Source organism: Asterias rubens, chromosome 9 (genome assembly GCF_902459465.1).
Source record: "Asterias rubens chromosome 9, eAstRub1.3, whole genome shotgun sequence".
In the NCBI taxonomy this organism is placed as follows: Eukaryota; Metazoa; Echinodermata; class Asteroidea; order Forcipulatida; family Asteriidae; genus Asterias; species Asterias rubens.
Genome location: NC_047070.1, coordinates 12560570 through 12575483, shown reverse-complemented (window position 1 = coordinate 12575483; position 14914 = coordinate 12560570). Strand labels below are relative to the sequence as shown.

General features: G+C 40.2%; 1 protein-coding gene across 1 annotated transcript; it reads right to left on the bottom strand.

Annotated features, from left to right (window-relative positions):
• Positions 1-4943: 4943 nt before the first annotated feature.
• Positions 4944-6534, bottom strand: LOC117294766 (coelenterazine h 2-monooxygenase-like). The gene has a single exon (XM_033777282.1). It carries the CDS (start codon positions 6502-6504, stop codon positions 5500-5502), a length of 1005 nt encoding a protein of 334 aa, XP_033633173.1. The 5' UTR covers positions 6505-6534; the 3' UTR covers positions 4944-5499.
• Positions 6535-14914: the final 8380 nt, after the last annotated feature.

The following is a 14914-nucleotide window of genomic DNA, read 5'->3' as shown; positions in this document are numbered from 1 at the left end:
TAGGAATAACAGGTCTTGTCTATATGCATCGGTTCATCCGTAGATAAATTGGTCCAAGCGACACGAGGATATCCTTATTGTTAACAAAAAGCGATTTGATGATCCACAAACCATCTGGTAAAAACATTGCACAGATTTCCTGCAAAACACGGGGAATGGACATTTTTCTAACCATCAGGTAAAATAATTTGTCTGATCACTGTCCGGGTACCTTTCAAATGATTATAAATACTGAAAATGAAAACAAATGGTGATTTACAGATCTCACATTATCGAAAAGTCAATAATGTAAAAGGCTATTATATAAACGATATTTAAATTTCGAAGAAACGTCGTCGGTATTCGTGATAATTTCAAGAAACATGGGTCTGGACACTATTGGTAATATCAAAGACCAGTCTTCTCACTTGGTGTATCTCAACGTATTCATAAAAATAAATAACAAACCTGTGAAAATTTGAGCTCAACTGGTCGTCGAAGTTGCGAGATAATAATGAAAGAAAAAAACACCCTTTTCACACGAAATTGTGTGCTTTCAGATGCTGATTCGAGACCTCAAATTGTAAATCTGAGGTCTCGAAATCAATTTTCGGAAAGTTATTTCTTTCTCGAGAACTGTGTTTCTTCAGAGGGAGCCGTTTTTTACATTGTTTTACACTATCAGCAGCTCCCCATTCCTCTATGCTCATAGAGTAAATACCAATAGAGTCCACTGCCTTTAGACAAACTTATGTGACATGATAAAATAGATGACGTCTATGTATAGATTAAATCACGGATTCACCATTTTTGAGTGATTTCCTGATGTAGCCTACTGCTACTTTTACACAAAGAAGGTGTATCCTTTTGGAGTACACTAAATGCCTGGATAGACAAAACTATCGCATCGGAGCGTTTTTCCCGTTGTTATTAGAACTATTATATCAGTATTTCAGACGGTGTATTTCGCTTGTCGAGTGCTAGTGACAATCCCGCACTGTGAAAGCTGTAAATAAACGCTGCCAATTTTGACCTAAGGAATACATTTAAATAACTTGATTAAAAACAATTGTAAATGTAATTGTATTCAACCGCATCAGGGATAGTATAGGTTTTCCCGGCCAATTTCAGCAAAAATCCATTCATTTTAACTCCTGGCCCAATCATTACCATTTCACCGATATGTGACATTCACTGTCCATCAGGCTAATCGTTTGGGATTCAAACCCACGACCAGTCTTCCCATTACCAATTATGTCATTGCCTGTCATTAGTAATGAGTAATATAAGTGCATCGGGTTTACCCCATACAAAATAACTTGACTATAAATGTTTTCAAGTAACTGATATCCTGACACTACCACTCAAGGGGCCAGGGGCCAATATTTAAAAGGTAATAATTGGTAACAGATTTACCTTGATCCTTCTTTTTTCAATTTCATTTTAGATTAACGTTTTGTCTCTGTTTTTCTATTATTTTTGGTAAGGAACCACCGCCTTCAATTAACATCATCGCCCCGCCCATGATAATAGGGCCTCCCTGATATTTCTTGTGCCACGTCTTGCCATTAATTTTGAGGCAAGCAAACGAACAAAATGGGAATGTTATCATTCTTTACTTCCAAACCTTTGATTGCAATGGCAAGTTTCATACTTGTTACCATAGAATGCAAATATTTGGCAGCTGCATTTTAATAAGTTCCTGGTAGATTTCAAATGAAAACAACTGTCACTAACTCAGTACTCAATTATTGTATCAAATCCTTTGAAGCTTATCTTACAAATGTTGTTTGCTCTTGGATTGCACTAAAGTCGTCATAAACGGACTTGGTAATGAGGTTTGTATACACTACCAAAGGAACTACCATCAAAAGCGGTACATGTATTTGGAATTGATTGTTTAATGGATATTGCCGGCGAAAAAAACGGCTGATTATTTTTCACCTTTCCATTCGAACACAGCACACACAATGTCCGAAGTTCAAGATACCTTTAAATTGTGAGCCAAACATGAACCGCAGATCCCTGGTGGTGATCAATGTGTATAGGCCTCCTGGAGAGGCGGTGTGAAAGATCTTTCAGAACAACACCATGAGCAAAGTAGACGTGAAGAACTACATCCTGGATTGACTATCAGGGATAGCTTGATGGGCTTCAAGAGGTTTGGATTAAAGCCCTATTATAAAGCTCAAGGGGGAAATGGCCATTATAAAAATATTGGACTGCAAAATGTCGTCCTTTCCGTCGAAAGCAAAATCGAGGTAATACCCTAGGAAAATGTGTAAAGGCATCAGAGAAATTTAAATAATGTTTACCTCCTCTTGGCATGTCGGTGTCCACAATGATCCAGATTGAGCATGGGCACCAATTAAAGACGTTGTTAAACGCTGAAATGGCATCCTAAAACGTCAAGAGCGTGATTGCGAGTGAAAAACGTCATTGTTTCCATGTCCGTGTTTTCGGCGTTTGACAGAATCTATGGTATTGTGTTAGATTCATTATAAGTTTGTACTTTGGACGTGTTGTGACAATACCTTGTTGACATCCTTTAATGCACCACATGCAAACAATTCACCGTGAAGTGGCTCCCAATACGTCTAATATAGCCCATTAAATTGGACCTAGGTATACCGAACTTCAACTCATACCAATCTCCTGCAGAGTAGATAATGTTTACCCATTATCAAAACTATGCCCAGAATTTACCCCGTTATGCCGAATTATGTCAGATATTGTACGATAACTCGAAAAGTAAGTTTTAATGACGCCGACATAAGTGGATGGGCCTGGCGGGACCAGGGATGTTAAATCACGCAGTGAATGGTTGTGGTTGGCCAAGTGTTATAATGAGCAAATTACACTTCACTCTAACAAGCATTACCCTGCACTTTGAAATAAAGCTCTATAAAGGTCATGCTATACTAGATTTCGAATTGATCTAAAGGTTGGTCTCGGAACAGTTCGAAACAACCAACATTCAGTTATTGTCTCAGTTGGTTTAAAGAAATGGAAAGAAGAAGAAAAAAAAAAACAGAAACGCCCTCCCCCCCAAACAAAAATAATTACTCACGCTATAACGTGAGTAATAATATTAAGTTAAAGTGTGTATTTTATTTTATCAACTTAAAACCTTAACGAGGGTGACCAATCGGGCACAGCTATTCATTTATAGGGCACTCACACACAAAAAAAACCCACAAATTATCAAAGATTTTAATACGAGTAAATGGTCACAAAGCCATATGTAACCGTGTTCAATTCCAGGCCAATATTAACAAACAGTAAAGCAGAATTATCACGACAATCCAGTATACAAGTCACACATATTTGTCGTGAGTAAATTTCTTATATTTTGGGACGAAAAGCTGTCCCAAGTTAAGATTGACCTCAAGGAAATACGAGAACAGTGTGATAAGTAAATCCTACATACATGGGAGGTAATACATTTTTTTTTACGATTCATCATGCCCATTGATATTTTTTATTTATTGCATAACATTATCAATTAACAACATTTTCTTAGCAAGGTTTTACTAACCCAACTTATAGTCTTGCATTATTCAAAATCAAAGGAACAGATTGTGTGTATAAACTTAAATTACTGGTCGTCACAATTGTATCTCATTTTGATTAGAGGAAATTAATTCATCTAGTTTGTTCGATATAAGACTATAGTGTTTATTTGCAACATTACAGTCACCGCAGTGGCGTAAATAAAGGGGGTCGGCCTCATTATTTTGTTTGATTCTTTATGATTTAACATTACCGGAGCAAAATGATACATTTTTAAGCTTTGATGTCATTATTTCAATGTTTTAAAACTATTTTCCATTTACCGGCAAACAATATGTGGACTATTAAGTATTATTGTGTTTTTACACTAGCCGCCGGATTGTCTTCAATTCAATGACATAGCACGAGTCTTGAAAAGGAGCTCGTTTAATGCAAACGGATATTAGTTTTAATTGGCTAGAAGTGCCTCCCTTCAGAACAATAGTGCTGCATAAGAGATATGGGTTCACAGGCAACATTTTCGTCTAGCATTTTTGCATAGCAAAATATTTAGACTGAACAGTTTTATGTACACTGAATGCTAATATTGGATAGCAACTGACACACTTTGTGTAGCATTTTGCTCTGCTATGCTAGGGAAGTCGTTCCCTGGTTCACGTAACAATCATCTGGTGGTGTGAGCAAGATTCGTGGACTTGCCAAGTCCAGTTAACGTTGCGCCCTCTACCGGTGACTAATAATACAAAAACTTGCTTCGCAGAACAATACTACTACCACCATTCATTTTATACTTTGTTTTCCAAGTTCCACATTTAGGTTTTCCATTGATATGATATTAATGTAAATGAAAAAGAATCAAGTGATGTGTTCTTGCTTACTTCTCATTTCTTTCTTTCTCACATGCATACGAAACACTATCTAGTTCCCTTCCACCAGTACATAGTTTAACACTGCTTGGTTTGACTCATCCAATAAGTAAAGTTATAACAGTTGAACTTACTATAAATTGGTGTACTACAATTTGTAACAGTGTGAAATAAAACATGAAATTTTTACAATCAAATGGGCTTAAAATAGAACCCTTTAATCGAAACTAAATTTAATTCTTGTTCAGCTATCATTAACTGACCATAGAGTAAGCCAAACTGCAGGTTGCACTAAAAATACCAGTGTTTTGTTGGTCACACTACTCTACTCTACTGGGTTGCAGGTGTCGCATGTTCCTTGCTTTATGAACGTGTTCATTATATTGCAACATTACCACAAAGTGGTTGCTCAAAGGGTTTGGTTACTTTTTGTAGCGAAACACAATGTCTACAGATTTACATTATAGGCAGTGGACACTATTGGTCAGGATTGGTAATTACTCAAAACTTCGTGTGACAAGGTTGTTTTTGCTTTCATTATTATCTCGCAACCACGACGACTGATTGAGCTAAAATTTTCACAGGTTTGTTATTTTATGCATATGTTGAGGTGAAGTCTAATCTTAGACAATTACCAATAGTGTCCACTTTGAAGATGGTGGTAGAAAGCGTCTCTTCAAATTCATATTACTTGCTTAGGTGCTGTAGTTTTTGAGAAGTTACTAAAACAATATAACAAAAATAATTTGTGTATGAACCTTATTTTATCATGTACAATCTATTTACCAGTATTGTTGGTATTAACAATTATTTGTGTTACATTGTTTTACTCATTTCTTAAAAACTACAGCCCCTCAGCAAGAAAAGTAAATCAGTGTACATTGTTTTGTGTCCTACAAAAAGTACTCAAACCCTTTAAAGCACTCCTGATCTTTGCAACTCTAACCGGTACCCATCCTCAGCCACCTCCATTGGTTATGCCACTGAGTTACCTAGCAATGTAAAGTGTAACAAAATAGATACCAGCCAGAAAATTTGACAAGTTGATCCTTTTGAAAATCAAAAACAGAGATGAGAGCCTGAATGTTCTGTAGCTCTGCTGCCGTTCCCCTCTCGTCATTTCACAGCATTCACTTTACTGTTACACATCTTTAAGGAATGTTTTTATGGCTTTGCCAATGTCATCTGGTGAGTCTTCCTGCAAGAAGTGCAGACCCTTGACAGAGATTGTTTTCTGATTCGGCCAAGTTGCACACCCAATACGGATGCTCGGAGAGAAGAAACCGGGTTCAGCATCAATGTACAGTTTGGGAATGGTTGAAGTGGTTTTCAACCAATCACTATAGGCATTAATGACGGCAACAACATCTTGAGGTCCTTCATTCTCCAATGGGATTTCTCTTGGCCAGGTTAGGGTTGGACGACGATCTTCACCTTTGTTGCGGAATGGCTCACGGTATGCTTCCATCTCATCATCACCAAGCTCTCTCATAACAGCTTTGGGAAATAACAATTCTACAAAGAGGTTATTTTCCAGAACCATATCCTCTCCAGCTTCGGACCGAAGAGCTTGAAAAAACTGCTTTGCAATTTCCGGAAACACGCTCCAGTCTGGAACAGTGCTTACTAAACTTTCCATGTGAATGATAGACTTGATCCGATCTGAGTGCATGTGACACCAGTGAAAGCCAAGCCCTGATCCCCAATCATGGCAAACAATAGACACCTTATGCGGGAGATTCATAGTGTCAAACCAAGCCTTCAGGTATCGGTAATGTTCTCTATACCTATACTGAATTGGTAACTTGCTGGACCTACCCATACCAATCAGATCAGGAGCAAGACATCTTGAACTACCCTCAATGTGTGGTATAACGTTTCGCCACAAGAAGGATGAGGTCGGATTCCCGTGCAAGAACACTACAGCATCTTTGGATTTGGATTGATCCGGATCAGAGTCATAATAAGTCATCTCTCCGTCTAGAACTTTGACGCGACTACATTTTCCCCACCAGTCTTCAGCCTTGGTAATGTGGGGAGGAACCGATGATGCATATCTCATAGATGCATGGGAGAACACACTGCTTCCCATACGAAGACGGCCCAGTTGGTTAGCAATGGTGTGGAGTCTGTACGAGGACGCCATGATTGTTGCATGCTGCTCTCATCATTTGCCGATTGGTGGCGTGCACATTTATGTGTATATTTTTTTCCTAGGACGATCATGGGCTAATTAACATAAATGGGCGTGTCTTATGCTCCGCCTGCTGTGGAATAGCGCCCTCTTGTTGATTAACCCTCGACAATAACCGACATTCACGCAAGTGTTTACTTTAGACTGGGCCCCTTATCCGCACGGATGAAGACTGACGACAGGTACTTGCTGCTTGCTATTCAGACACAGTGATTCAATTGGATACAATGATATCATTTTACATTATGCAGTGGCTAAAAGCTTCCGTATCTGTGTTTTGATTGGTCTGAGGTAATGGTTGTGCAGCTGACAAACATTACTTTGGACCAATCCAAAACACAGATTATGGAAAGCTTACTTTCGGTCGTATGCATGCTGTATCAACGTGTGTATTTTGTATACAGTACAGTACATGCATGTGGATGTACTTGCATGTAAAGTTGGTGCAGAATTTGACTACATGTCTCTAGAAATGAATGTAGGTGATCGAAAGGTGAAGATACACGGGGCGAGAGGCCACTCATCTCTGGCGTTTTTTATTCACGAGCCTCGAGGTGACGTCAGATGGTTAGGCTATGTTTATTGCTGGTTTCAGGTAGTTTTTAGTCAAGAGCAAGTTTCACTCGAACGCCGCGTCTAATCGACTGATGGTCGGTTTCTTTGGGGTGATCTAGCCCGTCTACACCATGTCCAACATGCCTTGGTTGACGCCAGCTTGTCATTAAACGCAAGAGAAGCTTGCCACTCGGAAGAGTGTGACAAGCTTATCTTTTTCTAATGATGACGCAGTGAACAGCCGAAAGCAACACCCGGAACATAATTATGAGCTGGCCGAGACAAGTGAATGCTTGCCAATGATGCCATGGCTTCTGTGTCAAATAGTTCGACCTGTTGGTGTGAGCTAGATGGAAGTAAAACATCTCCCCATCAGCATGCGTGCATGCACGCACACGTACCACACCCAAAAAGTAATCTTAAAATAAAAAAAATTGACATCATCAGGTGAATTGACAAGTTATATGTTTCGCCACCATGGTTTCACTCACTGAGAGACTCCCATTACTTAAATGTTGAAAAACGAAGTAAACACCTGTTCAAGTTAAAGCAGTTAAAATGAATTCATCATCATTTGTTGGATGCGGCTGTCGGTGGCAGGAGATTCTCTCCCCAGAGATTCTGTACCCCATTGGAAAATATTAACATAGAAGGAGGGCGCTATCAAACCACATATCATTGAAGTTTGTACACAGTTCGCCATGGGGTGGGGTGGGGTTGGGTTGGGAGACCACTGAATCTAACGCCCACAAGTCACGTCGAGTCACTGCTGATTCTTGTTCTATTATAGAGCTTATAATATCCAGTACCACACCAGTGAGTGTGAGACCCGTACGCGCATCAATTTTCCCCAGGGGCCCACTTAGCATAATGGGCGTGTTCCAGTTTTCGCGCGTGCGCACTTGGCACTTTTTGCTGTTCTGGCAGTCAGTGAAACTGAGGGTTCCATCGAAGCACTCCAGAGCACAAACGGTGCTTTAGTTTTGTCTGAATGAACAGTAAAGTAATTTTTTTCAAAAATCGATTTAAAAGGTACAGGTCATATTAAACGTCATAATTCGTTAAAGTTTTCCGAGCAACAAAGTCGACTCTCAGGCACACGACCGTGTCAACTGATAGCACATGATACAACGTCATCTCCAAGATACGAAAATCGGTCGTAAGCCGTGAACAGTGCAGTAGTGCCCGTGCAACAAGGTATCTACATTTGTATGGAAAGTCAGGCATAACACTTGTGTTAAAGGCAATTAAGTGAAGATATCACTTTTAATGCTTGCACTATCTTCATAATTCATTATAATATACGTACACAAAACAAGTGACTTGTGTCCGTGATTCGTCCGCCAAAACCTCAAAAAGTGATAACCTACTTTAAAAGCTTCCTAATATATAACTATCTAAATCATTGTAAGCTTTCATATCCTAAGATACTAAGTAATACTGTAAACTACTCATAATTTGAATATATTTATAAAACTTTGTAAAATGTGTAAGTTTAAATGTAGGGCAGCAATGAAATAAAGGTGTGCAAATACAAATACAAAGTGTATACGACATTAGCATGGAGCTATGCACTAGACTTTGTTCCAAGTCTGTGATCGTGGTTTTTAGCCGTTCTGATAGCCGATACATTATTTTTTAAAACAGTGCCCTCTTGGATAAACCTCCGTCATTATCCTACGATAGAGCGTGATAGCAAATCTGCGGTGGAATTGTGAGTGATACAGAGTAATAACTGCAGTCTTAAAATTGAAATCAAGTCTATGCATGGTTGTCTAAATGCATACATGTCCGTATCTGTTTCTCAAAACCCTATACCTACATCATTACTTGTGAGGCAGGTCAGCTTCAAACAAAAAGAGCCTCTTGACTTTCTGGGAAGTTAAACTGGAGACTTGGGACTCACTTATGAGGTAGTGGTCTATCAAATACACTGAGGTGCAAAGCAAGAAATAGGGCAGTGACCATCAAATATCCCGCCAAAGGTTACATTTTTACGGATAGGCAATGACAAACAAATCTCCCAATAATTGTTTATTGTAGGTCTATCGTAGGAGGTCCTGTTTTCGAGGTGTCCCTAAAATCGTGGCAAATCTCTCACCTCTCTGTGCGCGATGTAAACAGTCCCTAGATAAAAATTGTGTGGTTTTATTTGCCAAGCAAAGAGTTTCCTCTCCCTTGACCAAAACTTAGAAACACGTAAGGCTCCACTGGATATTTGCACTTGTAAATGCAAAAAGTTTGGTATTTTAGGCATTTCTACAAGGTACAAAAATATGTCATAATGTTGAGGCCATATACAAATATTTGCCCACCGAAAAAGTTTCATCAAACACTATTTCAATTCACAATTCATGATCATGTGACTGAATATTTTGCTGAGCATTCTGGGAAAAAAATACAGAGGCTTAAAGAAGCCATGTGCCTTATATCATTTTCTAATATTTTTGGAGATTATTTTTAACCCTCCGATCAATATTATTATTTATATTAAAATTTAAACGATCAGCTTGTTGATTCAATTATCACTGTTTAATTGTACGCTTTGTTATTAACTTTAAGAGAAAAAAGGGGGAAAAATAAATAAAAATCAGATTATTCACACTTTTTATTAAATTATTAATTTTTGTTATTTTTTGCAAATTACCATGGTAATTTTAAAATTTCATTAAAAAATATTTTGAATAAAACGAAGACAACTGCTGGCTATAGAGTCATACACAGAGTCTCAAAGAACACTTGTAGTCACTGTAGATGTTTCTTCCATGTATGGCTTCACCGGGAAACCATGCTTTCTTGTTTGACGTGAAAACAGGAACAACTCAAAACAAATGGGGCCAGTTGAAGTCATCGAAGATCGGTGTGTAGTGTGAACATTTCAATGTCCATCAAGTTTTAATATATGTTTGCATACTTCATATTAACAAAAGAAGGTAATTAGGGCATCGGTTGATATAAGGCATCATTATTTTTTTCCCAATCCAAGGAAAAAGGCATAATAGCGTGAAAACTGGTAAGGGGAGGATGTTAATTTTCTTTTCGTTATTGCACGACAGGTGCAGCACGCTCGTTAGAGCGTGCAACGATTACGTAAGGTTTTCTTTCACATTCTCCCTTAAAACCGGGGCGTTTCAGCCTATTGATCACTCTCAGTAGAGCAACTTACCTCGCAACAAGATATTCTTGTACTACCAGTGAAAATGAATCCTGAGGCTTCAAACGAAGACATCCTTTTGGCAATCCAAACTTTGTCAAGCAATATAGACACCAAGGTGGAATCAGCAATAAAGAAACAACGTACATCAGCCGAAATTGAGTACGAATTTAAGAGCATTGGGAACAAGGACCAGTTTCGACACACCGAAAAACTCAATGCTATGGTAGAATCGGCCATTGCATCAATAAAAGTCGGAGACCTTAACTCCGGATTGGATCTACTTAGTTCAGTTCTAGAGCTGAATAAACAGCGCCAGAAGCTCATCAAGGTTGCAGATAGATCTACACAAGGCTGGGCAACCGTTAAAGAACACATCACGGACGAGTTGGCAGACGACTCCGGAGACGAAAAGAGACTGAAAAAAGCAGAAAAGTCTGCTGCATCCAAAAAGGCCGAGCTCAAGAAATCTAAGGCAAAGCCCACTCGTCCTTCCCAGTACAGCCATGGAGCCCCATCTCGTGCTCCTTATTCTTTTCGTCCTTTCGCCACCAGTCGTTTCAGCAGCCCATACCGACCAGAGAGTCGCACCTGTTTCCAGTGCAGTATTACCGGGCACGTCCGGACCAGTTGCCCTTCCCTACGTGCACTACGACAACCACGACTGCAAACCCCAGCCACCGGATTCTCAGACACATCCGGTCATTAGGAACTGGGAATCGGCCGAAGGCGACCAACCCGACCACATACCAACCGGCGTTAAAGGTAAACTTAAACCTTGTATTTCATTCTGGAGAAATGTTCTTAAAGCAAGTCCCTTTGTTTTAGATGTTATTGAAACAGGTTATAAGATTCCGTTTTATCTAGAACCACCACCCATTGTATTGAAAAACAATAAGTCCAGCCTAAACCACGCCCAGTTTGTTGAGACCGCCATTTGCAAATTGATCACAAACAGATGTATTGTAGAATTAGACTCACCGCCATATTGCTGTAACCCTTTAACCGTTGCAGATGGAAAAAAGCTGCGCTTGGTCTTAGATTTACGGCACCCGAATCATTTCATTTGGAAATCAAAGTTCAAGTACGAAGACCTCACCCATATCGCCCCATCACTTGACAGTAACCAAGTGTATTTTTCATTCGACCTTGAATCCGGATATCACCATGTAGAAATATTCCCGCCACACCAAAAATACTTGGGTTTTTCCTGGCATCATTGCGATAACCATGTTAGATATTACATGTTTACTGCCCTTCCATTTGGATTAAGCAGCGCATGCCACCTTTTTACTAAGCTAACAAGGCCGCTAGTGTATTTTTGGCGCTCTCAGGGTATCATCTCTTTCATGTACATTGATGACGGTCTTATCATTTCACCAGACCATGCTTCAGCGCAAAGTAGCAAAATTATCGTGCGAAATACCATCATCAATAGCGGCTTTGTTCCTAGTAAAACAAAATGCATTTGGGAACCAACTGAAGAAATACAATACTTGGGTCTCATCATTGATTCCAGGAATTTGTTGTTTCACATACCACAGGAGAAACTGTTCAAACTTCTGTCAACGATCTCAGCAATCCTTTCGGCACACAAAGCCAACAATTCTGTGCCAGTTAAACAACTGGCATGTTTCACGGGTCAAGTGATCTCGATGTCCCTCGCATTGGGCCCCATCGCTAGATTGATGACCCGCGACTCGTACAGATCAATCGAATCAAGTAATTCCTGGAATCAATCGATAAAGTTACGCAACGACACTGTAGCTGAACTCGAATTCTGGGCCCAAAACATCTTTTCCCTTAACGGCTTTTCCATCAGACTCAAACTTGTCCCATCTATGACCATCTATTCAGATGCCAGCGAAGTAGGTTACGGCGGACATGTTGAAAATCAGCCAAATCTCAAGATTCAAGGAAACTGGTCACAATCAGAAAAACGCAAAAGCTCAACTTGGCGCGAACTAGCAGCGGTCCTTAACCTACTCTTAGAACTTCAACACGTGGTTTCTCACAAAACTATCAAATGGTGTACCGACAATTCAAACGTGCCAAAGATAATCACTTGCGGTAGTGTCAAACCCGATCTACATAACATTGCCTTGTCAATACACGCTTTGTCCAAGAAACACGATTTCATCTTACTTCCTGAGTGGCTACCTAGGAATGAGAACAAACTCGCTGACAAGATAAGCAAATTTCAAGACTTTGATGATTGGGCAATTGATTCTGCGTCATTCAATCTCATAGACAATCTCTGGGGACCCCACTCTATAGATCGCTTTGCCTCACCTCACAATGCAAAACTGCCCCGGTTCAACGCTAGATTCTGGTGCAAAGCGGTATGCGGTGTAGATGCCTTTTGCCAAAGCTGGACATCGGAAAACAACTATTTCTGTCCCCCTGTGTCCCTTATTATACAAGTCATTAAACGCATTTTTGCGGTCAAAGCAACAGGCACTCTAGTAATCCCAAACTGGACAACATCAGCATTTTGGCCCTTTGTCTGCCCAGACGGCACACACCTAGATTATTCAATTGTAGATTGGAAAGTATTGCATACGTCATTCAGCCCTTCATCATTGGGCAAGAGCACAGTTTTCCGAAAGTATCCAAATTTTTCATGCTTAGCATTGAGATACGATTTTTCACAATCGTTCAGATCTTCGAACATGGGGTTTTGTCTTGCTCCTCTCGGCAGCTGTCCTGACTGTGCAGTTAACGCATAAAGTTCCTATCTTCCTTATAAACAGTCGCTCAAAATTGACAAAGCGAAGATTGTGTATGATTGAGAGATATGATTGTATATAACATTCAATGCAGTTTATTGCATTTAGGCTAATTTTAGCCGATGCCGATTTGCGTGCATCACCACATGGATGGTTTTTATAACCAATATGCGAATCACCTTCGTTTTTTCCCCAGATTACCATATTCATGCCTTTTTTGCTTTACCCTTTCTTTGGCGTTCTCTAAATAGTATGCGAGGCGAGCAGCTCCGCCATTCCAATGTTCACCAAAACATTAAGTTTGTGTTGTTTTTCTTGTCTATTCTTGTATATTCTTACATGAGGTAAATTTAGAAAAGAAAATAATTTTCTAACGTAAGAATGAAGTAAGAAAGTTAATTTTCTTTTCGTTATTGCACGACAGGTGCAGCACGCTCGTTAGAGCGTGCAACGATTACGTAAGGTTTTCTTTCACATTCTCCCTTAAAACCGGGGCGTTTCAGCCTATTGATCACTCTCAGTAGAGCAACTTACCTCGATCCCAACCCGCCCTTTGCCCTAATAAATAAATTAAAACTAAATGAATGAATAAAGCTTGCTCGGAGTAAGGATAGCGCGACCTACGTCCAACATCCTGGTCGCGTCCACGGTTCCTCCACAAGTTGGGGGTTTTACGTGGCCACTGAGCGCTGATAACTCAGCCTGGTGTTGGACGCCGAGCTTTCGTTGCACGTTTTCAGTAGCAACACCAATTACGTGCATATTAAGCACAAGTGTTTTTTATCCTTGAAACGACAGATAAATTTCCTTATCTCAGATCGTCTGCAGAACGGCTGATTTAGCCATAAAATAGCATTTATTGCATATACGTATAATCATAGCACTTTGGCTATGGTATGGAGCACAACTTTTGCTGCTCTCTTTTATTTTGTCTGTTTCAGATAGATGGTTGGCACTCTCTCATTCAGCATCTGACCCGGAACTAAAGCAACTTGCCCTCGAAGCCCTACCAAAACTACTGATGTCATCACGAGCACACTCAACAACGATAAAATACAGCAATGGTTGGAAACGATGGGAATCATGGGCTTCATCCAAGACCGGCGTCATATCGTTTCCCGTCAACCCTACTGATTTCGCCCTATATTTATCTTCATTATTTTCATCTGGTCATAAAACGGCAGCAGACTCCGCAGCATCCGCTGTCGCCTGGGCACATAGCTTGGCTGGATTACCGTCACCTACAGAGGATCCATTGGTCAAAACAACCTTACAGGGCTACAAGAGACTCACAGCCTCTACCCCAAACCGGAAGGAACCGGTAACACCTGAAATCATGGCAAAACTTTACAATGCTCACGGTCAACCTAGTGCAGCATTAGACGATCTACGCATACTATTCGTATGCTTTATTTGTTACGCTGGTTTCCTTCGTTTTAACGACATCAGTAACGTAAGACGCATGGACTGTAGTATACTCACCGACAGTCTCGTCGTACATTTATGCAAGTCCAAAACTGATCAATACCGCCAGGGCAACAACAAAACAATTGCAAGAACATTTCAGCCAACCTGCCCAGTTGTAATCACAGAACGATATTTTCAAGCATTAGGCGATCCCGACTCTTCTCCTCTACCGGTACTTCGCAGACTGACACGTTCCAAAACCGGTCTTGTTCCTACTACTCATGGGCTAAGCTACACCAGAACTAGAGAGATCGTACTAGAAGCCCTCCGACCATTCGTTCCAGATATTCGAAAATTCGGCCTCCACAGCCTGAGGTCGGGAGGGGCAACCGCAGCTTCAAACGCCCTACTCCCATCTCACTTAATATCCATGCACGGAAGATGGAAATCCGAAAAGGCCAGAAATGCATACATAAAAGCTGATCCGCAAGCGCGTTTACTTCCCTCCTCTGTACTT

Coding starts and splice junctions, on each gene's coding strand:
- LOC117294766 (XM_033777282.1), bottom strand. CDS start 6,504: ATGGCGTCCTCGTACAGACTCCACACCATTGCTAACCAACTGGGCCGT.